The sequence below is a fragment of the Mauremys reevesii genome, linkage group 2 (genome assembly GCF_016161935.1).
Source record: "Mauremys reevesii isolate NIE-2019 linkage group 2, ASM1616193v1, whole genome shotgun sequence".
NCBI lineage: Eukaryota > Metazoa > Chordata > Testudines > Geoemydidae > Mauremys > Mauremys reevesii.
Genome location: NC_052624.1, coordinates 86,118,801 through 86,145,069, shown reverse-complemented (window position 1 = coordinate 86,145,069; position 26,269 = coordinate 86,118,801). Strand labels below are relative to the sequence as shown.

The 26,269-nt window shown below is 42.7% G+C and overlaps 1 protein-coding gene across 2 annotated transcripts in view; it reads left to right on the top strand.

Annotated features, from left to right (window-relative positions):
- DCLK3 (doublecortin like kinase 3) overlaps positions 1-26,269 on the top strand; it is a 44,836-nt gene that overhangs the window by 4,505 nt on the left and 14,062 nt on the right. The window contains exons 1-2 of one of the 2 annotated variants that reach the window (XM_039526181.1): positions 10,219-10,238; positions 16,945-18,824. In XM_039526181.1, the coding sequence (XP_039382115.1) occupies positions 17,238-18,824 (1,587 nt within the window). In that variant the 5' untranslated portion in view covers positions 10,219-10,238; positions 16,945-17,237. Of the gene's footprint in view, positions 1-10,218; positions 10,239-16,944; positions 18,825-26,269 lie in introns of those variants that run through there. The other variant, XM_039526180.1, reaches the window with a different exon arrangement.

Here is a 26,269-nt window from a genome sequence, read left to right as displayed (position 1 = left end):
TATATATTCTCAAAAATGTATTTGGCGTCTGGGCACTACTGTGAATTTAGCATCTCATTTAGGATATTATTGTGCTCCTTCTGAGTTGAATCAGCCTATTGAAGATCTGAAGATTTAATGAGGGCAAGATGCATGTCTGCCACTGCTGCTCTTCAAAGTGTATTGCTCCCAGAAAAATAGATAGGTGGGAAAATATCCTATACACACTTAAGAAAATATAAAAAAGGAAAATTACTTATTTAATTGCTTCTAGTATGCTCTTGAGGTTTCCATAACACTTGGAAGTTGTTAACTTACCTAGAGGTAATTTGCTTTCATTGGAAATGAAAATCAGGTACATATTCCAGCTTCTCTCTGTTTCTAGTGTAATTTATGCAGCCTAATTATTACAAGAATGCAAAACAATTAACTGTGTTAAGTAGTCCTAGAGGAAGCTTTCAGTAATCATTTTGAAAATACGATCTTCCACTCAATTAGTATTTGCCTGCTTGAAAAAAAATTGAAATTTATCATTTTTGTGCCATCCTAAACAATGAAGTTAATAGAAATGTTTAGCAATTAATGGATTGAACATCTTGATTTTTAAGCTGTCATTATACTTTTAAATATAATTAGCGCTGGCTGACAGTTCACCTTGCAGAAGACACGTTCTTTCACAACTGTTCCAACGCAACTGTCTTTGTTTAAATGGTCATGTCATTATTGATGTGGTTCTACTCTTAAAAAGAGATTGTATAATACTGACTTTGAGGACATTCCATGTTTGTGTCTGAGGCCAGGTATCCACTACAGAACTTTGTTGGCATAGCTATATTGGTCAGGGTTTGAAAAAAACACCCATCCTCACCAAGATAGCTATTCTGTGTAGGTGCAACTCTGCTGTCAGAAGAGTGCTTTTATTCATTTAGCTAATGTCGGCAAAAAATCTCCTTTTGCTGGCATACGTTGCATCTACACTAGGTGGCTCTGCTGATATTAATATACTGGTATAGCTGTATCAGCAAAGCCTGTGTACTATACATTAGCTCTGAGTGACTCTATATCAGGTTTTCTCAGTTTACAAGTAAAACGATCGTTTATCTAATTGCCAATTCTGCAAACTAAACATGGGATGTGACAATCAAGTGGGGCCTTTATTTCCTTATGCAATATCATCACGAGTTGTTAAAGGTTCTGCAGGCCTAATTATGCCCTCAGTTGGCACCTGTGCATGTTCTTTGTTTTCATTGAATTTGCTCAAGAGTAACTGAATCGTTCTCTAGGTGGAATCCAGCTCCTTTCGTAGCTGTGTTGACTACCAGGAGTATAAAAAAAACTTATGAAGAGTGATGATCTGATTTTGAAATACATTTAGGGAGCTGATGACTCAGAAGTGCCATTTTTTAAACCTTGTTTTAGTGCAGAACTTTAATTTTTGACATTTTGAGGTGGTATAGCTTAAAAAAGAGGCATTAGGAAATCTCTCTAAAAATTGTACTGACTTACCTTTTGTAAAGATGTGATGCACTGTGCACATAAATAAAACAGTCATTTGTAGTGTAGTTCAAAGCTATTAAGTTATGACTTTGCATAAAAGATTAAAAAGAAAATTCTGCAACTGCTCACTTGTTTTTATTTTAAATGGTAGCTTGTATATTTTATGATGCACTTGCCTGGCAAGCTCTAAGTGCATCTACAGTCTGGCATTGTTCATTGTTTTTTAAATAACTGGGGAGTGGAATTGCCTAATGGACTGTGGATTGTTTGCATAATTCTCTACTTACCTAAACTCAGTAAAAATGTTGAGTTCAAAAAACAAAACAGGAAACCAAACACTGTGAAACTAAACAGACTCCCTCCCACCAATTGTCTCACCACCATTGGAGCTAGGGTGACCAGATAGCAAGTGTGAAAAATTGGGACAGGGGGTTGGGGTTAATTGGCACCTATCTAAGAAAAAGCCCCAGATATCGGGACTGTCCCTATAAAATCAGGACATCTGGTCACCCTAATTTGGGCAAAAGCCTGAATAAATAAACAGGGTTATGATAGCAGTTACTGTGCTGGCTGGGCCTCCAACATGTGTGGCACATCACAGACAGCCCCTTGAGGGTGTGCCCCTCCCAGATGGAAAGGACCCATGTTTTGGGAAGTAGAAGGCGAACATGTTTTTGAGTCAGCAACGCCAGCAGCAGGAGAGGAGTTTTCTCTGTAACCGCTTCCAGCAATAAATAGATATTCTTTTGTTTGAGCTCTCGCCTGTGTCGTCATTTTGGGGAGTATACCTGCTTGTGTTAACCCACCAATAAATGCTACAGTTAAGACACTGTGAGGTCATGCAACACCAACACTGTTCCCTGTAGATTTGACAGACTTGGGCTCTGCTTGACCTACTGGGAGTATGAGTTCATAGGCCTTCCACCATGAACATCCTGTAGCCCGTCCTCAGGCACTTAATATTACAAAAACGGAAAGAGATTAGAGAAAAAAATATTTTCCCTTTTTCAGTTTGTTTACTTTGTGGGTTTCTCAGGGCTTTGTGTACAAACTGCCATGACATCCTATCCTCATACTCTGCATTGAGGGGTGGGAGGAACTCATTTATTCCCCCAGCTGTGCAAAGAAGCATAACATTGCAGCAATTGTTTGCTGTGAGTAGTTCTTTTAATGTAAAATAATGGTTTAATTTAGGAATTTATAGATTGAGTAATTATTATGCCAAACTTGGGCCTGTATGGGAACAGAGGAGCAGCCAGGAGGATGCCTACCAGTGAATAGTGGCCTGCGTAGGGAGTAGAGAGAGGTCAGGAAGCAGACCTGCCTAACCTCCAGCTTTCTGTCCCTCTACTGCTGATCTTAGGCGTTTGGCAGGGTGGCTGAAAATTCATGCACCCCTGGCCCTGTCCAGTTAATCAGTGCCCTCTCTGTCCTCAGCTCCTCCAGTGAGAGTAAGGTGACCACCTTTTCAAAAGGCAAAAGCGGCACACATGCAGGAGCCTGTCCCCTTCTGTGGCCCCTTCCCTTCCTCTCACACCTACTTTTTATTTGCAGATTGGAAAAGAAAAACAAAAAAACCTTTCCCGCTTTTTCAAATCCCAATCAATTTCTTAACTTTGAATGACCTAGTCATTGAACTGAAACTAGTTGAATAAACTGAAATGAAGAAAATATTTTCTCAGCACCTGCAAAAGAGGCTATTGCTGTCAAAAGTTGGTTTAACATGTCAACAAAAGTTGGTTCCAGGTGCTTAGCCAGTGACTTCCACCAGTTCAGTGCCTTAACACTTTGGCAGTGAACATATACTGCTTAATATTTGCATTTAATTTAAATAATGATAATTGGTTTTATTAAGTTTAGCCCTTAACATACATTGCTTTGATTTCAAACTTAATTTTAAATAGGCTTATTTTTAACAACAAAATGTATTTAACTTAATTTTTAAAAAATCTGATTTTTATCCCCCTGGATACAGTTTTCTTTAAAAATCTGGGAAATTTTCCTAAACAAAATACTTTAGTAACAACTGGTTAAGTGAATATTCTACCAACATAATTATTAAAATGCCAGGAAATCCCTAGCTAAGACCTCTGTCATCTCTTGCAACCTGTAACCATTAAGTCACTTTCTCCACATTATTTCAGACATTGCACACATCTCTTCCTTCCACCTCCACGCGAACCACAGAACATTAACTCCAGTACCTCACCTAAATAAGTGATAGAAACATTCTATGATTATCTTCCCCAAAATAACACTATTACAAATTATCTCCACTTTAAAAAACAAACTGCCAATCAATACAACAAATTTAAATATAACCATAAACTAAAAATCTACACAACACACACTACTTCAACATGAAACACATTTAATTTTCCAAACAACTAGGAAACATCCACACAATTAGAGTCAAAAGTTGCATCTTTTGTGAGGAGGTAGATGGAAGAATGTCTGTACATGGGTGATATTTGAAGATGAGATAATGAGAAGATAGTAAAGTCATGGCTGTAGGCTGCAAGAAATGACTGAGGATTTAATTAGGAATTTTCTGACTCTTTTTAATTGTTGTATTATGGAATGTTCAACTAAGCAATCTTAACTGTTTTTTAACTAATTTTTTTTAATTGAGGGAGGCAGGGAGGTTATTTTACAGATAGGGACACTGAGTCACAGTGTGAGAGTTCTGGGATGGGGGTCGGCGCTCAAGATCAAATTTCTGGGCTGAGGTAAGTTCCAGAGGTCAGAACTTGTGTCAGGGTTCTGGGTCTGGAGCGAGGGTCAGAATCCAAGTCAGAGCCAAAGTCAATGCTGGGAATTGGGGAGCAGAGAAGCATAGTTGGTCATGGCAGCTCACTGGGGTCCATGTTGTTGTCTGGACGATTCCTGGTATGTCCCATGGAGTTATATGGGGCTAAGGGGCCAATGAGGAGCCTTAGAGGTGGCTGGCAATCGGGACTCTTGGATGGGATGTCCGAGTAGTGTACATCTGCTGTGGTTTGTAGATTGCAGGGAGGGGCTGGATTACAGCTGTTGGTGGTGGTGTGGAGGTGTCTGTTGCCTGGTGGCTCTGCCAGCCCAGGTTTGAGTCCTGCCAATCCTTACATCATCCCCCTAGTTCAAGGTTTGTCTGGGTGGGCTGCCCGGGAGGCTGCTTCAAGGTCAGGCACATGGATCTGTTCCCAGGAGTGCACCTCGGGGCCATAACCTTCCCAGTTAATGAGGCAACAACATTTGATTTTAGAATGTGAAACCTCATGGACCTCACATTCATCATGACCCTGGTCCTGTACTGGAAGGGGTAGCGGTTGCTGTCAATGAGCAAAGGAGTTATCGCCTTGTGGCTTCAGCAGCAATGCATGGAACAGTGGGTATACCCTGACAGATTTGGGGAGTCAGAGCCTGACCATCACTGGATTGATCACCTGGCTGATCGTGTATGGGCAAGGTATTGGTAGCCCGATTTTCGACAAGGCCATTCTGTGTGGAGATTCATAGATTCTAGGACTGGAAGGGACCTTGAGAGGTCATCGAGTCCAGTCCCCTGCTCTCATGGCAGGACCAAATACTGTCTAGACCATCCCTGATAGACATTTATCTAACCTACTGTTAAATATCTCCAGAGATGGAGATTCCACAACCTCCCTAGGCAATTTATTCCAGTGTTTAACCACCCTGACAGTTAGGAACTTTTTCCTAATGTCCAACCTAAACCACCCTTGCTGCAGTTTAAGCCCATTGCTTCTTGTTCTATCCTTAGAGGCTAAGGTGAACAAGTTTTCTCCCACCTCCTTATGACACCCTTTTAGATACCTGAAAACTGCAATCATGTCCCCTCTCAGTCTTCTCTTTTCCAAACTAAACAAACCCAGTTCTTTCAGCCTTCCTTCATAGGTCATGTTCTCTAGACCTTTAATCATTCTTGTTGCTCTTCTCTGGACCCTCCCCTCTCCAATTTCTCCACATCTTTCTTGAAATGCGGTGCCCAGAACTGGACACAATACTCCAGCTGAGGTTGTGCTGAGAGCTAGATCTTTTGTCCAACTGCAAATGTTGGGCCTTTCTGGTGCCGGCATTCAGCGTATCATTTATAGTCCCTCTGCGTGTTTTCAAAATGCGTCTTAAGCTCCTTGTGGGCTTTATGAATTTGCTGTACCAGTTGGTGGCAGTGGAGTTTGTGGAGACAGCAGGTACATCCGGATGGAGACAGGGATGAAACCTGAAGTTTGTGTAGAATGGACTTTTCCCAGTGGAAACATGGCCTCTTAATGCAAACACAAACCTCACAAACTGATCAACCACAGTGAGGGTGATGGTATATCTATCAGACATGGGAAGCTCCACTATGAAATCGGGGTTGATGGCTGCTCAAAGTCTAGCCGGGGTTTCTGTAGGTATTGGAGTGTCCAGGGGTCTCTAGCGTGGCCTCTTAATGCAAACACAAACCTCACAAAAATCTACAGAGGAGAGCATTTGAGGCCATTAGAAAGAGCAGGGAATCAGGCAAAGGCAGAAGTAACCTGCTGGTGGGGAGTCTTGGCTGAGTTTCAGTACTTCCACTTGGGACTGTCCCAATCGGACATACGGACAACCCTTGATGTAGAATAAGCCATCCCGTATCTGATGTTGCCCCTTGCTTCCTACCCTGAGTTCCTTGGGAAGGGACTCCACCCTCTTTGCTGAGTGGATCAAAGACATGAGGTCTTGGGAAATGGCGGTGTCCAAGAAATCACAGCGACTGAGGATGCAGGGTCGCTCCATGCAAGATGGGTCCTGGCTGGTGAACTACTCCCCTTTTTGGAAGAAGGTGTCAGTGGCCTTGTTCTGGGCTCTAGGGAGGTAGGTAATGGTGAAATTAAAATGTGTGAAGAACAAGGCCCAATACAGCTGACTTTGGTTTAGCACCTTACCCTTCTGAAAGTATTACATAAGAACATAAGAAAGGCCGTACCGGGTCAGACCAAAGGTCCATCTAGCCCAGTATCTGTCTACCGACAGTGGCCAATGCCAGGTGCCCCTGAGGGAGTGAACCTAACAGGCAATGATCAAGTGATCTCTCTCCTGCCATCCATCTCCATCCTCTGACGAACAGAGGCTAGGGACACCATTCTTACCCATCCTGGCTAATAGCCATTTATGGACTTAGCCACCATGAATTTATCCAGTCCCCTTTTAAACATTGTTATAGTCCTAGCCTTCACAACCTCCTCAGGTAAGGATTTCCACAAGTTGACTGTGCGCTGCGTGAAGAAGAACTTCCTTTTATTTGTTTTAAACCTGCTGCCTATTAATTTCATTTGGTGACCCCTAGTTCTTGTATTATGGGAATAAGTAAATAACTTTTCCTTATCCACTTTCTCAACATCACTCATGATTTTATATACCTCTATCATGTCCCCCCTTAGTCTTCTCTTTTCCAAGCTGAAGAGTCCTAGCCTCTTTAATCTTTCCTCATATGGGACCCTCTCCAAACCCCTAATCATTTTAGTTGCTCTTTTCTGAACCTTTTCTAGTGCTAGAATATCTTTTTTGAGGTGAGGAGACCACATCTGTACACAGTATTCGAGATGTGGGCGTACCATGGATTTATATAAGGGCAATAATATATTCTCAGTCTTATTCTCTAGCCCCTTTTTAATGATTCCTAACATCCTGTTTGCTTTTTTGACCGCCTCTGCACACTGCGTGGACATCTTCAGAGAACTATCCACGATAACTCCAAGATCTTTTTCCTGACTCGTTGTAGCTAAATTAGCCCCCATCATGTTGTATGTATAGTTGGGGTTATTTTTTCCAATGTGCATTACTTTACATTTATCCACATTAAATTTCATTTGACATTTTGTTGCCCAATCACTTAGTTTTGTGAGATCTTTTTGAAGTTCTTCACAATCTGCTTTGGTCTTAACTTGTTCTTCTCAATGACAAAGAACTGCATTGGATTGGGGTGTGTCGGGGTGGTTCATGGGTGAAGGCCATGTTGAGCAGGTGGAAAACCTGTTGTACCACCAGGAACTAGGTGAAGGAGGTTTTCTTGTGTAGAAGTGCTGTCAATAGGATTATTTGGCCTGAAAAAACAGAAATGAAATGTCTATAAAAGTTAGCAAACCCCAGGAAGCATTGCAGCTCCATGGTGCTTTGAGGGTCTACCCAGGTCCAAACAATGTCCACTTTCTTGAGGTACGTTTGGAGGTCCTCAGCTGACAAGATATAGCTCAAGAACTCCATAGAACATTGGCTGAAGCTGTACTTGGAGTTTCACATACAAAACATGTTGGCAGAGCGGATCCAGGATCAATCAGATATGATGGATATGTTGCTCTGAACTTTTGGAGAAGACAAGTACATCATCAAGGTAAACTACAACGTACTGGTCTAAGAGGTCATGGAATATTTCATTCACTAAATGCTGGAAAGTGGTGGAGGCATTTGGCCAGATTCTCCTGGAGGTAGGAGCACAGGATGACCAGTTCTGGTTCTGACATTGCAAAGAGATGGCCAAAGGGTATTTTGGCCCCAGGCTGTAGCTCAGTCAGACAGTCATAGTCCCAGTGTGGTGGTAGGACATCCACAGTTTTTCTTCAAAGACTTCTGTGTATTAGTGATTCTTAGCAGGAAGAGCTGGGGTTGATTCTAGAGATGGTCTCATCTGGCCCACAGCCAGGGTCTGGGGCAGGAAGCGGCAACCTTTGGCCCACGGCCTGCCAGGGTAAGCCCTCTGGTGGGCTGGGCTGGTTTGTTTACCTGCTGCATCTGCAGGTTTGGCTGATTGCAGCTCTCACTGGCCGCGGTTCGCCGCTCCAGGCCAATGTGCTGGCCGCCGCTTCCTGCAGCCCACATTGGCCTGGAATGGCGAACTGCAGCCAGTGGGAGCTGTGATCATCCGAACCTGCGGGTGCGGCCGGTAAACAAACCTGCCTGGCCTGCTAAGGGGCTTACCCTGGTGGGCTGCGTGCTAGAGGTTGCCGATCCCGGTCTGGGGAATTCCTAAGCAGTGACCTGGTTTCTGGCTGAGCTCCATCAGGCAGTGCATTCAGGCAGCCTTGCTGGCAGAATTCAGAGTGGAAGCTGATTTTCCATTCCTGCCACAGGATATGTTGGTCATGGATCAACAACCATGAGACGCCGAGGATTATGGGAAAGTGTGGTAAGCAGACTTTATGGTTTCTCAGTGGTTCTGGATAACAACTTCCAGTGGCATAGTATCCTATGTCACAGGGCCCAAGGACAGGAGTGAGCCATCTGTTCTGTCTACAAGGCTGGGTATTGCCTTTGGCTGCACTGGCACGTGCAGCATCGGTATCTATAAAGTTGTCCACAGTCCTGGAGTCTATGAGTACCCATTTGCAGGGGAACTTATCGAGACCTGCTTAGGATGAAGAAGCAGACCTGAACTTGGAGGTGTAATGAGGGCTTGACGTGCCTTGGGCATGTTTCAGTAAGGGGATGAATGGCTCGGGGCCCATGCAGACCAGCCCCCTTTGGTTGTTTCCTGAATTTTGCCTGACTGTGGCCCTTGACGGGTAACTGGCAACTGTGTGACCAGTTCCCCACAGTGGGAACAAAAATCGTGGCAGTGACGGCATTCTCTTTCCTAGGGAGTCAAATGGCAGCGGGCTACATTGAGTTGCATAGGCTCTGGGACCGGGCGTGGGACCGAGTATTGCCTGGGGCGTTGCACTGACTCCTTCATTTCTTCGCATTGCTCACGCTGTCTGTTATCAATGAGTATGGCCTCCTGTGGATGACATAGGAGGCGACCTGTCAGAGTTTTCACAGGGCCACCTTGGCTGAGCAAGTGCAGAGCGGGTTGTCAAAAACAATGGAAAAATGTTTCCACTCAGTGTCTTGCATTCCTTCTTGGCTCTTCCTCGCAAGATCATGGTTTCAGTATTTATGCCTTTGCAGTGCTTTTCCCTGCAGCCAGATGAAGTATCATGTCACAGGTTTCACTGGGATGAATATTTTAAAGACAGTATTACAAAGTGACTTTAAATAGTAAGAAGCAATATAATAGTTAGCCATGACTTCACTGTTTGTCAATATCATTTTTATTAGGTCTACACTTCAAGTACAGAGCCCCTTGGAATAATTATAAAGAAGAATAATCATAACATATTACAATCTAAGGCCCTGATCCTACACACGCATGCATACAAGAAGTCTCCTTAAAGTCAGTCGAACTACTCGCACAAGTAAAGTTACACACATGCTCAAGCCTTTGTGGAACTGGCACCCTATGAGATATTGATTTGCTTTCATCACAGCACAAACAACAGTTTTATTGTAGAAGAAGTACCTCATACAAAGAGCATTCCTGTTAGATAATAAAATATCACTTCAGCAAAGGATAGAGAGGGACCTATGGAGGCAATCTAAAACTAGACAATCTTTTGCTCCATTTATCAGAGCATCCCCAGTTCCTATTTCAAAGCAGGTGAAACAATGGAGAACATGAGAGTAAAAATAATCTTAACTTGAATCCAAAACATTTAATCAAATAAGTTTTAAAAAGAGTGAAATCCACTGGTTCTCAACATTTTTTGTCCTTTCAGTTTCTGGTGATGGGGACTGTGGCATCAGAGTATATGTTTTTTCCCTGCCGGATCAAATTAAGGAGCTAGGAATTTGAGTATCCACTGCCTTTACTGACTGAATCTCAACAAGGAGAAAGATTTTGTTGTTATTCAACTCTTATTTAAAGCAGAGCTACCAAATTGATATCTGAATGCAAATGATCAATGGCCCTGCTACACTGTCAGGTGAGAGCTGTATGGTCAGTTTATATATCCGAAGAAGACTCTAAAAATAAATAACTTCAATTTTTATTTCTAAAGATAGAAGATCAGTAGTCAACAGTACTAGAACAACAGTATTTGAAGGGCTGCATTGTTCCAGGGATGACACAGATCATTGCATATATGGTTATCTGAAAGCAATTGATGGCAGAGATTCTCTCAAGTATGCATACTTGAGCCGCACTCAATTCAGAGCAGTCCTTTAAATATCATGGTTTCCTTAAGTAATTCACACAGGTTACCAGCGTGCATCAGCTGTTATCTGTAGGATGTAATCTGAATCTTGCAGAACTATACTGCCTTGATCTCCTGTTCCTTATTGTAAATTATTAACTCTTGCAACTTGCAAGGCTAATATATACTGTGTACGAGAGAGTAGGAAAGGGGAGCAAAGAGGGAAGGCACAATATAACAAGTCTCCTGAACGTATTAAATTAGTCAGATGGAAATAAAATGTGATCACAGGCATCCTTTTACAGTAAGTAAATTTTACAGAGGTATTGTTTACACAGTCGCTACAACTGGAAACACTAGCCTATTAGTCTTGGAAAAATTTTATTCAAATGTATAGCATGTCAGGTGCAAAGATTATTCTTAAAAGCCAGATATTGATTACAGGTTGGGACTGGAAGAGAGGGGAAGCTGGGCCCAGGAGCTGGGTGGAAGCTAGGAGTGGATTCGGTGGGGAGGCTGACACTGACAGCTAGGGGGCAGGGAGAGAGGCTGGAAATAGTTGGGGATGGAGACTGGGAACCAAGGAGGTGACTGAGTCAAGGAGCTGGTGAGGAAAACTGGTGAGGAGATTGGGAATCAGTTGGCTGAGGGGGGGAATACTGAAACAATATTTTTGTGCTTTTTCTCTTGAATGTCAGTTTCCATCCAAATAGAATTCAACACAAATCTTAAGTAAAAAAGTAATCAGCTTGTAAACAAGAAAAACACATCATTCACCATTTTCTAACATAAAAATGTAAAAATTAAAAATCTGTATGTTAAGCTATATAATTGCTTAAATACACGTGAACAGATATAGTGTCCTCCTGGTTATCAAAAAGTAGTACCAAATGTAGTGTAAAGCCTATATTTAGTTGCAAATCAGCGTGGTTTAATGATTACCAAGAATAAACTTTTCTTTAAGAAAATAACTAAAAAGTACAAATGGAAACCAAAATATAAATTAAGGTTTCCTGTTTGCTAATTTAAATCATGATTAAAATTGGTGATTTAAATCACTTTTGATTGTAATCAATGCATCCTGACTGTCTCCTTGTAGATAGTTATTTATGTTGTTAGTTATTTATTTGGATAGTCACCACTGTTTATATATATTTTTCTTCCTATATGTGTCTACATCTCCCCACCAACCCCGAACTGCATACCTTCTACATGTCTTTTTGCAGAACTTCATGGCCCTCTGTACTCAGCTTGGTTTACCCCAATACTGACTCTCCCCAGCTTTGCTCTCTTGCCATGTTTACCAACAGCATCAATCCTCAACATCCTCCTGTCACCTACCAAATCCTCATAATCCCTGTCACATTCGGATTTTACATGTGGGTATGTATTGACATTTGTATATGTCCATGGTGATGCATATAAAGATAGATTCATATCAGCCTTTACAAGGACCTTGTAACTCCCCTCCCCCTCAAACCAATTATAGGTCACAAGAAGTATGGAAAGAAGAAATGCATTTCCTCTCCATTGGCTTTCCATGACTTCAACATATTTCCCACAAAAGCAGTGTGGGTGCTTAATCCATACTTTATTTCTTTGCATCTTGTTCAAGAATAGGGACAAGAATGAGTTTAAATTCTGGATTTCGTGATTTTTGCACTTTGAATATTGTTCGGCTCTCTGTTCGCACTCACACTAGAGTGCATACATGCTATGCTGTGATGTTGCTCAGAACATTTCTTTTAGTGCTGCCAGTTTCAGGTACTTCCATGCTGAAAGCTGCTTACATTTTGCATTTACCCAGTTACATGCTTTTATGTTGTTTTCATCACAAACTGGAATAGCACATGTAGACTCCTAAGGTTTTGATGGGTTTGTTTGACAGAGTTCCCAGCCCAGATGAACCATTCATTCCAGCCCTATCATTAGTATTATTTATATGGTGCCATAAATGTGCATAGCACTCTACAGACAAAAATCCAGTGTCCTTGACTTGAGGAACTTCCAAGAATATATGGAGGGAGGGTAGAGGGATGAGGGAACACACCTTATGGGTGTTTTAGGTTAGTGATGCATGCCTCTTGAAGGTTTTATAGTTATTATTTAAAATACATTGACTTTGAGGGAAGATTAGGGTGAGAAGCATGATGGAGGAGAGGGTGGAAGCATGCTAGGTGGAGTCAAGAAGAGGGTTACGGATATGGGTGATTGCCTTGAAGAAGGTCTAGAGCGTGGGAAAAGATAAGAGCGGTGGTGGTGGTCAGGCAAGCTGCTGGGAAGGAATGAAGGGTGGTGAGGGAGGCAGTGGGGGGAAAAAAATTCAAGAGCAGAGAGGTAGGAGAGCTAATTTGTGCAGGGCCTTGAAAGTGAGAACAAGGAGTTGATGGGGATGCTAGAAAAGTTTCACAGCTGCGTTCTGGTTGGAATGTGGGGGAGTAAGAAGAGAGTCAGGGAGGCCAAAAAAGGGGAGTTGACAGTAGTCAAGGGAGGTGGAACCAGGTCTGCACAAGAGTTTAGCCATAAGGAATGGCTGGATGTTGCAAAGGGGAAAAAACAGCAGGATTTAGGAATAATATCAATTGAAGAGGAAGAGAGGAGTAAAAAGCAGCACTGAAGTTGTAGTCTGAGGGACAAGTAAGGATGGTGGAATTACCAACAGAGAGGGAGGAAGAGGATAAGGGCCGTCTATGCTGTGGAGTTGTGCTGATGTTGACATGTAACATTAATGTTAGCAAATATGTTTGGCATAACTTGGAAACTTCCATTTAAAAATATCATATCTTTAAATTATCCCCTAAATGCCTGGCTTCAGCTTGGTGGGCGTTTATACTGGAACATTTTTGTTAAAATAACAATCAGTCAACAACCTAACCAAGGGTTTTTTAATAAATGGGTATTTTTGCAAACACTCATAGCAGTACAGGTGGGAAGCCAGAGAATGATGATCTGTAGAGAAGTTAATTCTCACAGCAGCATTGTGTTCATACTGCAAGAGGATAATGCGCTGTATCACTTTGTCTCACACTGTTTCAATACAGTGAAGTAACTTTTTGACAGTGGCGGATGCCTGTGCACGTAGGAAGTGTGGACATACAGATGTGCATGAAATTAAGAACTTTATCATTTCCTAGAAACCAGCATGGTTTAGACTTCATTTATAGTCTTTTATTTTCTGAGAATAAATATATTATCTGAGTTACATACATTCACAGTAGGCTTCCGTTCTGGGTAAAATATAAATCATACGGCTGAAGAATTTGTAGAGCACATTGACCTTTCAAGAAAACCAGGACATCATGCTTATAAAATAAAGACAAAAATAACTCTCTCCAGTACACCACTGGGCATTAGTAATGCATAGCACTTACATAACGCTTTACAGCAACCTGAAGAGACACTAATACTACTTCACAACACTCCTGCCGAGGAGAAATATCCTCTCATTTTACAGATGGGACAGGAAGCTAAGTGACTTGCTGAAGGATACACAGCCATCATTGCTGAGCCACAATTACAGCTGAGGAACTTTTTTCTTTTTTTCTTTTTTTTCTTTTCTTTTCTTTCCTTTTTTCACAGTGCCTCTCGGATGGGCTGTTTTAGGGAAAACGGAGGATGCTGAAATACTTTCCATTTAAGAATGGCTTTCCCTTTTACCTAAGGTTTAGGAAAGGAGTCATGGTCTCCTTCACTTACTCTGAGTTAATGAAAGGAACAAACAAAGATACATAGTTTAACATATTGAAGATGATGTTCCCAAAGATAAAAAGCAAATCACTATAGCAGGGGTGGCCAAACTTACTGGGCCTCTGAGCCACATACAACAATCTTTAGAAGTTCAAGGGCCAGGGCACATCTGCTGGGAGCCGGGGTTTGGTGCTTCAGCCACGCTCCTGCTGAAGTCCCAAGCCCTGGCCAGTGCACCCTGCAGGACTGAAGCCCCGAGGCCCCCCCACCCTGCTGGGCAGAAGCCCCTATTGTCCATCCCACTGCAAGACAGAGGTTTTGAGCTCCCCTTGCAGTCCGATAGGTGGAGAATTGGGGGTGGGGGGTGGGGAGCCGCACTTTAATGGTAAAAGAGTCGCATGTGGCTCACCAGCCACAGTTTGGCCACCCCTGCACTATAGGCTTGAAACCTGCAAGGTGCTAAGCACTCTGGCCTTGACCTGTTGAAGTCACTGGGACTATTCCTGTGCAGTTAGACAAAGCTTGAAGTGCCTTGCTGGCTGGGGTCAGAATGCTCAGCACTTTGAAGACTGGAGCCCTGAATGCTGCAGAAGAAAATGGAGATGTGAAAGACTGAGAAGGATATTTGAAACATTTTGTCAAAAGGGATGGAACCATCTGGATGACTGAAAAATTGGATACTGGACTTTCCATCTTCACTGTCCAGTAATTGTTATAGCTCCCATTTCATGTCTTATCCTTTTGGCTACAAATATATTGAATGTTTGGCCATGTGATAGGGTGCTCAGAGGGCTGGGTGGTGCACCCAACTTCCGGCCCCTCTCTGTCAGGGTGATAGAGGTGCCTGTTTCTGACCCTAAGCCGAGAATCTTCTGTTCTCTATCTGCATCTAGGTCTCAGCCCTTACCGGGGCTTGGTATGGGGATCCAAGCCCTCCCTTTCCAAGCCAGGACCTTGTGGGAAACAACACCAGCAGGGTCCTCCTGGCAGAGAGTCTAAGTCTGCTGCTCTGGGCTTCTTCCTTCCTATGTATCCCTTCAATTAGGGACCTGGTCCTTATGGTCCAGTCTGTTAATCGCTTAACAAAAAACTGTCCAAAGGAACAGGGCCCTGCAGGAGGTTCTCAAAGGAGGTGGTGGCTGGAGAAGGCCTTACCGGGGCCTTACCCGCTCTCTGGTCCCTTCTCAGGATCAACCTTCTGTCTGGCTTCCTGAAGAAGGATTCCTCTCTCCTGCAGCCTGTCCACCATCCTTTGTCTCGGCTTCTGAGCTCCTTTTAACCTGCTCCTCCAGTCGGAACATGCTTGGTGGGCCCAGAGGGGCGGGGCTACCTAAGCCCAGTATTGCTTTTTAACCCCTTAGGGCCCAGTGTGGGGTTTATATACCCCATCATAGGATACAAGTACACTTTTAAAACCAGACCTATTTAAACAGAGTTGGTAACATGATATAACCATATTTTAAAAATTTGGTTCGTGTCTGTATGAATAGAAAGAACTGCATTATAATAATGTAGGGGAACCATATTTGAATCCTGATAGATATGGAAACTAAAACATGGTTCTCTAAAATGATTATATTATTTTGCCATCTACATACATAAGAATAAATCATATTTTAACATGGGTCAGCCATCACTACATATAAACATAGTGTTTATTCATTCCTGTCTTTAGGAAATCATATGAAAAGATAACAATTTTTTTAACATGAGTGGAATGTTTCCTCTGTTGGTTGACATCTGGTATGGTTCTGAAGGCCTCTTCCAGGCAAGGGTATACTCGTTCTATGCTGAAATCCTACGTGGAAAACTTTCAAGTATGGTCACAGTGTTTTCAGTAAATATTCACAAAAAGAACAGGAGTACTTGTGGCACCTTAGAGACTAACAAATTTATTTCAGCATAAGCTTTCGTGGGCTACAGCTCACTTCTTCGGATGCACAGAATGGCACTAAGGTGCCACAAGTACTCCTGTTCTTCTTGCGGATACAGACTAACACGGCCGCTACTCTGAAACCAGTAAATATTCAGTAACCAAATATTAGAAACCAAGGAAATAGTGAGTTATGGTTGCTTGTCTTAAAAAAAAATCACTGTTGATTTTATTTTTTATGGAGTCCCCTACATCAAATCTATGTGGGTATTTATAGAGTCTCCATTACTAAGGTATCTGAATGAGTGTATGTAGCACTTTACAACCACATAAAAATAAGATATTTGCACTGAAAAGTTTACATTCCAGTTGAGACAGACAAATATAAAACACAGGCAAACATTTCAGAAGATGATAGGTTGTAAGTGATTATTCTGAATTCTTAAAGATATATTTTTATGAATTTTGACTATATATTTCTCAGAGATACATCATGATGGAGTATAAATGTTAAATGGCATGTTGCATTTAAATGTAACTATTTTTATTAGCATTTGATGTTATTTAGAACCACAAAATAATAATTTTATATTACTGTAGTTTTACAAGCAATTCATGCAAAACTCTGTTTATAGAAGAGTAGAATGAAAATTCCAGTTTGTTTCAATATATTACATAGGAAAATTCCAGTTTGCCATTCTTGTTAGAATTACGTGTGAGTGTGTGTGTGGTCAAACCCTTACCACGCAAATAAAAATATTGTTGGAGATGCAAGTACATACTGCCTTCTATCAAAGGATTTCAAAGCACTTCAACAATATTTAATGAATTTAGCTTTACTTCCAGAAGTTATATATATTGATGTGTAGCAAATTGTTAATTGGAAATTTCCTCTGATGGAAAATGAATAATCTGCAGTCTCTTTATTTGTTACAGGACACCGAGGCTTGTTTGACCACACTTTAAACAGCATAAGCTCAAGGATAACACAAAGGAGGCTACAAGGGACTTGTCCACCTGTTGGCCGTGGAAATTTTGGAAAACCTTTCTTGGGTGCAAACAGTTATAGTTCCCCATTTTTAAACCCCAGGAATGGTTTTCACACTATCCATTCAGAGAATAGCCCTGTAAAGCCGAGGATTGTTACAGTGGTGAAACCAAGTGGACACACACTCAGGAAGATCACATTGCTTCTGAACAGGCGATCTGTACAGACTTTTGAACAGCTGATGGCTGATATATCAGAAGCTCTGGGATTTCCACGTTGGAAAAATGATCGTGTGAGAAAACTTTACAACCTGAAAGGCAGAGAAATAAGAAGTGTTTCTGATTTCTTCAGAGACGGTGATGCATTCATTGCTATGGGAAGGGAGCAGTTGACACTGAAGAACCTTGAAGTGGTAATGCAAGAACTTTTTCCTAGTAACCCATATGCTGTTGGTATAATTCAACAAAACTTGGAACAGTCCCAAAAACTTAAGAGCAGGCTGTGTGACAAAGCTGTGGATAGTGGCTTTGATGAGACAGAGATTGCCAAGAACTGCAATGATGCCATGTCTTCCCAACTCGGAGCCAGGCATGAAGGAAAAATTCAACCTAAGACCAGGCAAGAAGAAAAGGTGAAGGCCAAAAAAAAATGGGGCAGAGACAGTTGGGGCAGAGAGCAAGATACGAAGCCACCTAGAAAAGCCAGAGAAGCAGAAAGGTACTTTAATCAAGAGAAAAGTCTTGAGAATGAAACAGAAAAGAGTTCAGATGAGATAATGAGATGTGAGAAGTGTCAAAGGGAGAGACAGCTCAGGCAAAAACTACAAAGGGAAAGACAGGCTGATGTCTCGTTTGAGAGCAGAGGCCTGAATGTGGGAATGTGTCAGAGATATAATTTAGAAAGGAATGTAAAAATGAGGAATTGCAGGAAGTCTTCAGAAAACTCTATAGAAGGTGAGGAAGTTGAATGGAAGGATACTGGCTGTAGAAGGAGCTGGAAACCTCTACAAAGGAATGTTAATGAAGAGCTAGAAAACCAAAAAAGGAGTTTTGAGAAGGAAAGGGATCCGGAAAGGCATGAGAATCATGACAAAGAGTTAGTAAAGATAAAGAAAAATACGGTGGAAGCTCTGCAGGGGGCTCCTGAAGCAAAGAAAGAGAATAGAAGCAGTTCCAGAATTAATCAAAGTTGTTGGTTAATGAAAGACTGTCAAGGAGATGCAGGGAAGCCCATAAAAGCAAAGGGAGAGAGCAAAGAGGTGTGGAAGGGAAAAGAAGAAAGTGCTGTAGGGGAAGAGAATGTAGTGTGTGGAGAGAATGAATCGACAAGGATGAAAAAGATGGGAGAACATAAAGCCAACAAAGATGAAAACAAGCCACAAGAATTTGAAAGCATGAGGCTGAGGCAAAATATCCGTACTAGAGCTGATGTGGAGAGCTATTATGAAATAGGCAGAACCATTGGGGATGGAAACTTTGCTATTGTGAAGGAGTGCCGGCGCTGCAACACCAATCAGAACTATGCCATGAAAATTGTTGATAAGTCCAAGCTGAAGGGGAAGGAGGACATGATGGAAAATGAAATTTTGATCATTAAGAGCCTTTCTCATCCCAACATAGTGAGCTTGATTGAGGTGTATGAAACTGAGGCTGAGATCTACCTAATCCTGGAGTATGTCCCAGGAGGAGACCTATTTGATGCAATCATAGAGAGCGTAAAGTTCACTGAGCACGATGCTGCTCTCATGATAACTGATCTGTGTGAGGCTCTAGTTTATATTCATGGCAAGAACATTGTCCACCGAGATCTGAAACCAGAAAATCTTCTGGTAAGTACTGAAGTTTAGTTAAGTTGCATCTGTCTAGAAATTATTGGAGGTTTTTTGGGGTGGGTGGAGAGTTGTGGATATGTAATTTTTTTTTCTTTTTTTTGCTTTTAAACAAATACAGTACAGAAAATATCCAGTAGTAGGGAAAAGATACACACTGTACTGTTAGCGTTTTCAAATAAATAAATGTACAAAGGTGAAGAGAAATCAGTCTTACAGTTTCCTTAGCATAAATACAGAGAGGCCTACCATATAGTATAGATGTCTGCAATTGTGCACTTAAGTAAGTGGCCTGACTTTCAGAGATGCTGAGTGTTTGCAGTTCTTCTGAAAATCAGGCCTCTTATTTAGGGACCTATTTTTAGGTTCAGAAGCGCAAATGTTTTGTCTAACGCGTACTCTGAATCATAAAACATATCACACGTGAACCAAAAATTATTAAATAATGCCCATTCAGCCTGTTAATTTGAAGGTCACTTTTTCCATTGCAGCTATATCACTCAGTCCAGCATGCTAGTCGTCTACTGGAGATTGTATGGTGATTTCTAACATTGTAAGGATATGTCTGTTACTGATGATAAGAGCATGATGCAATTGTTTACTTCATGAACCTGGAATTTACTCACTGATTGATAAGTCTCCTGAAATGAAAACATACATGTCCCAGTGAAGTATGGTACTGAAGTCAGCTGAAGTATTAAGCTTCTCCCAAAGAGCAAAATTCTAACTTGGCTTCCAATGCCAAAAACGTTTACACACATTCTTAACTTCAAGCATATGAGCAGTCCCACTGAAGTCGATGGGACGACTCGTGATTATGTGTAAGCGTGTGCATAAGTGTTGCCATGATTGGGGCTTTGGATTATGCCCTGTTCAAGGTGTAAAAGTGAGTTATTCTGTCTTGCTGGTTATGCATTTTGTACTCTTCACCAGTATTCCAAAATTCTGACCAGATGGAAAAACACAGATGGCTGTATTTGCATGTCTTGAACAACTCTAATTCTTCTGCTAGCAAAGGGACATAGGAAAAAAACTGGACGCTTTGCAAACCAAATCCCTAAAGGAACATATGCTTCTCATGAATATGGAGTAAGTCCAGTGTGACAAAGGAGGAAGTAGCCTGTGGGCAGATAGAGAATGAACAGGGATAGATATGGAGGACTTGCTTTGGAACCCAGATGGATGTGTCTGCCTTGCTGACAATGTGGGGACTGGCTCCTGGTGAGTGCTGGTGTGTATTGAAGCAGTTGGGTATGGGGAGAAGTGTATTTCTATGCTATGCCTTGAGCAGGGCCTGCACACCCTATTATTTTGGCATGAAAGGCTCAGAATTCAAGTGCACTCTTTCTGAAGCTAGTTTTCCATTATGAACCCAGGCCTCTTTTTCCAAACTTTACCAAAATTAAATCAATGCTGGTAAAAATACTTGGGGCTTGATTCTCCATTTCCCTGCATGTGTGTAGGTACTTATCCCAGTGCAAAGATCTTCTGGCACTTTACACTCACTTTGTACTGGTATAAATGACTACACAAGGTGCAAAGTAATGGAGAATCTGTCTCCTAGTGAACATTTACAGGATTAATATGTTCATATTGGCCACTCTGTTGCATACAGATAAGGTACAATGGGATACAGAAGATTTTATGAAGAGAAACGTACCTAATGTTCAGCAGATATTTGTTCATATTAGAGCATGGATATTTAAAGCTAATGAGAAATAGCTGTTTACAAATTTGTGTTTTAGAGGCCTCCTACTGTTACTTGGCTGACTTCCTATAATAGATACTTTTTATAGAAAAACACCTCAACTGGTTGTAATTGGGTATATCAATCATATCATATTTAAGAGGTTGAATGGGCTATTAATACAAACGAGTTTAGAAACCTCCAATATTGTTTTGTGTATTTGTAGATACTGCTATGAAACGCTGTTTGAAATTCTCATATTTATGAAAGCCTTGCAAGGAAAAAATCCTTTTAAACAAACAAACGAACAAATCCACAATGCCCACAATATTTTAAAACTCAGTGTTAAAAGAAGTATTACACATAGGGGTATTATGGAAGGAGCTGAAATTGAGGTCAACGCTATTTTTTAAATGTATAATTCTTATTCTTTTACAGTTATAGCGATGGCTGCTTGTCAGTCTGTGGGAAACGAATTTATGCTCCACATCTCAAAAACTGCAAGCACAACTGGCACTAATTAGGCCCCTTGTTGTCAGTCTTGGCAGAGAGGACAAAGTCTGAATGAGCATGGGGCTGACCTGTCCTTTCATGCATAAACATCTGGAACTGTGCTATTGCTGAGCTTAGCCAGGGAGTTTAAACTTTATCAACCTGTCAGGTTCTGCGGAATGTCAGCTGTCATTTTTGTTGTTTTTGTTTTCCTTTTTCTTTAGTTGTCAAGCCCCTTTCTTTCCCCATTCTTCATGTGAACCAGGAACTGTGTTCGTTTCTTTGGTGGGTTGCTTGTCACTGGGGTCTTGCATTTGTCCTATAGAATCTTAGGTCTTGATCGATATTCTATTTGAGCTGATTGATCTTTATTTCTAATTATAATGGTTGTTGTTGGTTTTTGTAAGGCACTTATGTGCTGTCCAATAAGCACCTTTATAAACACAATACATTCAAGAAATAGCTTTTAACTTTCTGACCTTTTAATGTGACCCATTGTAATACTGTTTCCCTGAGTCTTCAGACAGACTGGAAACATGGCATAGGACTAGGAGGAACTGCTCCCAGTAATCTTAAAGTGCTGTCAGTTGAAGACTAGCAATGACAAATGTGAAACACAAGCTAATAGTCTCATCCCGTTGTCGTATGCATTTGGCAGGTAATGGGGTGTGGAATGGGCCCTGGGGAGGGGAGTGTCATCAGTTTAAACAAAGAGTGCTACCGTGTTTCCGTTTTCTCCTTGACTATCAGAGCCTGTCCTCATACTGGATTCCCTGACAACTTCCAGGACTTGAGGAATGGGAGGTGTGGTTGTTTGAAAAGTATGAATTTTTTCCAGGTGGGCCTTGAGTCATTGATTGGAGGGAAGGCTTTGAGCAGGGGCAACTGCTTCGAGCCAGCAGCTTTATAAAAAAGCAGCCAGCTACGAAGTGAGTGAGCTGCGAACCGAGGCGAAGCAAACAGAGGGAGTTTGCCTGTGGGGAGTTCCCACAGAGTTTTTGCTTTTAAGGCTTCTGTGAGCAGTAAATAGAACATCTGAAGAGACTCTTAGAAGGAAGACAATATGGATAGCGAGCGATCAGCAGTTGTGACCTTACAAGATGTGTCACATTTGACTTTTTCTCCCAGAGGATAGAAGTGACTTCATCTGTATGGAGTGCAAGCTGGTCTCAATATTGGAAGAGAAGGTTAAAGGACTAGAGACCCAAGTATCAACCCTGCGTTGCATCAGAGAAAATGAAGACTTTCTGGATAGAAGTCAGCGTTTGCTACTGCAGGCACAGCATGCTGAAGATCAGAGAAGGCAGTGCAGAACGGGGAAGAAAATTAGCAGCATGTGACCTCCAGAAGAAGAAAGAGGAGAACCCATGTACCCCCAGTGCAGATACAGGTAAGAAAACGTCTTCAGACTCTCTGCACATGTACTATGGCGGAGAATGGTTTGGAAGAGTCATCTGAGGGAAGGGATCAGAAGGAGACCCCATCAACCAGAAGGCATGGGATGCATTGTCCTAGGGATGGGGGTTCCATGACCACCACTCCCAAGAGGAGGGATGGAGTCATCCATCTGCCGTCCAGACCAGGAAACTTGAGAAGCGTGCTGCTTGCCTGGAGTTAGAATTCAGGATGTGATGGTGTGTCTGCCGAGACTGATCACGCCCTCAAACCGCTACCCTTCCTACTTCTCCGTGTGGGCATGAATGATACTGCCAAGAATGACCTTGAGCAGGTCACTGCAGAGTATGTGGCTCTGAGAAGAAGGATAAAGGAGTTTGAGGCGCAAGTCATGTTCTCGTCCATCCTCTCTGTTGAAGGAAAAGGCCCAGGTAGGGACCATCGAATTGTGGAAGCAAACACATGATTGCACAGGTGGTGTCAGAGAGAGGTCTTCGGATTCTTTGACCATGGGATGTTGTTCCAGGAAGAAGGATTGCTAGGAAAAGATGGGATCCGGCTAACAAAGAGAGGGAAGAGCATCTTCGCAGGCAGGCTTGCTAACCTAGTGAGGAGGGCTTTAAACTAGGTTCACTGGGGGATGGAGACCTAAGCCCTGAGATAAGTGGAGAAGTGGGATACCGGGAGGAAACTCAAGGAGGAGGGTGCAACAGGGGAGGCCTCCTGATACAAACTGAGAAAGTAGGGCAATCAGCTAGTTATCTTAAGTACCTGTACACGAATGCAAGAAGCCTGGGAAACAAGCAGGAAGAATTGGAAGTCCTGGTACAGTCAAAGAACTATGATGTGATTGGAATAACAGAGACTTGGTGTGGTAACTCACATGACTGTAGCACTGTCATGGATGGGTATAAACTATTCAGGAAGGACAGGTGGGGGAGAAAAGGTGGAGGTGTTGCAATGTATGTAAGAGAGCAGTATGACTGCTCAGAGCATCAGTCTGAAGCTGGAGAAAAGCCTGTTGAGAGTCTTTGGGTTAAGTTTAGAGGTGAGAGCAACAAGGGTGATGCTATGGTGGGCGTCTGCTAGACCACCAGACCAGGAAGCTTTCTTCTTTCTAGACGAGGCTTTCTTTGGACCACTAATAGAAGTTTCTAGATCACAGGCCCTGGTTCTCATGGGGGACTTCAATCACCTTGACATCTGCTGGGAGAGCAATACAACAGTGCACAGACAATCCAGGAAGTTTTTGGAGAGTGTTGGAAACAACTTCCTGGTGCAAGTACTGGAGGAACCACCTAGGGACCGTACTCCTCTTGACCTGCTGCTCACAAACAGGGAAGAATTGGTAGGGGAAGTAGAAGTGGGTGGCAACCTGGGCAGCAGTCACCATGAGATGGTCGAGTTCAGGATCCTGACAAAAGGAAGAAAGGAGAGCAGCAGAATACGGACCCTGAACTTCAGAAAAGCAGACTTTGATTCCCTTAGGGAACTGATGGGCAGGATCAGGATTAGCCTGGGAGGCTCATATGAGGGGGAAAGGAGTCCAGGAGACTTGGCTGTATTTTAAAGAAGCCTTATTGAGGGTGCAGGAACAACCCATCCTGATGTACAGAAAGAATAGGAAATATGGCAGGTGACCAGCTTGGCTTAACAGGGGAATCTTTGGTGAGCTTAAACACAAAAAGGAAGCTTACAAGAAGTTGAAACTTGGACAGATGACTAGGGAGGAGTATAAAAATATTGTTTGAGCATGCAGGGATGTAATCAGGAAGGCCAAAGCACAATTGGAGTTGCAGCTAGCAGGGGACGTGAAGGTTAAAAGGAATGGTTTCTGCAGATACATTAGCAAGAAGAAGAAGGTCAGGGAAAGTGTGGGACCCTTACTGAATGGGGGAGGCAACCTAGTGACAGATGATATGGAAAAAGCAGAAGTACTCAATGCTTTTTTTTGCCTCAGTCTTCACAGACAAGGTCAGCTCCCACACTGCTGTCCTGGGCAACACAGTACGGGGAGGAGGTGAGCAGCCCTCAGTGGTGAAAGAACAGGTGCAAGTCCAGCTTTTCTAAATAGTCCTTTACAAGTCCGCGGGGCCAGATACAGTGCATCTGTGGGTGCTGAGGGACTTGGCTGATTGCAGAGCCATTGGCCATTATCTTTGAAAACTTGTGCCTATCTTTAAAAAAGGGAAGAAGGAGAATCTAGGGAACTACAGACCTATCAGCTTCACCTCAGTCCCCGGAAAAATCATGGAGCAGGTCCTCAACTAATCCATTTTGAAGCACTTGGAGGAGAGGAAGGTGATCAGGAAGAGTCAACATGGATTCACCAAGGGCAAGTCATGCCTGACCAACCTGATTGCCTTCTATAATACCCTGCTCTGTGGATATGGGGAAAGCGGTGGGCATGATATACTTTAGCAAAGCTTTTGATATGGTCTCCCACAGTATTCTTGCAATCAAGTTAAAGAAGTATGGATTGGATGAATGGACTATAAGGTGGATAGAAAGCTGGCTAGATTGTCGGGCTCAGTGGGTAGTGATCAACGGCTCGATGTCTAGTTGGCAGCCGGTATCAAGTGGAGTGCCCCAGGGGTCAGTCCTGGGGCCAGTTTTGTTCAACATCTTCATTAATGATCTGGATGATGGAATGGATTGCACCATCAGCAAGTTTGCGGATGACACTAAGCTTGGGGGAGAAGTAGATACGCTGGAGGGTAGGGCTATGGTCCAGAGTGACGCAGACAAATTGGAGGATTGGGCCAAAAGAAATCTAATGAGGTTCAAAAAGGACCAGTGCAGAGTCCTGCACTTAGGATGGAAGGATCCCATGCCCAGCTACAGGCTGGGGACCGACTGGCTAAGCGGCAGTTCTGCAGAAAAGGACCTGGGGATTATAGTAGACGAGAAGCTGAATATGAGTCAACAGTGTGCCCTTATTGCCAAGAAGGCTAACGGCATATTGGGCTACATTAGTAGGAGCATTGCCAACAGATGGAGGGAAGTGATTATTCCCCTCTATTCGGCACTGGTGAGGCCACATCTGGAGTATTGTGTCTAGCTTTGGGCCCCTCACTACAGAAAGGATGTACACAAATTGGAGAGAATCCAGCGGAGGGCAATGAAAATGATTAGGGGGCTGGGGCACATGACTTAGGAGGAGAGGCTGAGGGAACTGGGCTTATTTAGTCTGCAGAAGAGAAGAGTGAAGAGAGATTTGATAGCAGCCTTCAGCTACCTGAAGGGGAGGTTCCAAAGAGGATGGAGCTCTGCTGTTCTCAGTGGTGGCAGATGACAGAACAAGGAGCAATGGTCTCAAGTTGCAGTGGGGGAGGTCTAGGTTGGCTATTAAGAAAAAGTATTTCACTAGGAGGGTGGTGAAGCACTGGAATGGGTTACCAAGGGAGTTGGTGGAATCTCCTTCCTTAGAGGTTTTTAAGGCCCGTCTTTACAAAGCCCTGGCTGGGATGATTTAGTTGAGCAGGGGGTTGGACTAGATGACCTCCTGAGGTCTCTTCCAACCCTGATATTCTATGATTTTATGGTGAGAGGAAAACTCATTTGTTTTTCTCCATGTAGTGTTGCCCTCCACCTATCAGTGGCAACTTTTGCAGGAGTCATTTGCTCTCATTGTTTTTGTTTTTTACTCCTCTGTCTGCCACCTCCTTCCAAACTCAGTGCAGCAGAACTGGGAGGCATAAGGGCTGTGGCTGCACTACAGAAACAAAATATGCTCAACAACAGGTGAATGCAGCTGCTCTGTCTCCCTCCGAGCAACTAACTCCGTCAGCTGAGCTAAACTGCGCTTTCGAGCAAGCAAACTTTGATACCTCAAGTGTTGACTCTGTCCCACAAAAACAAGACACCTGTT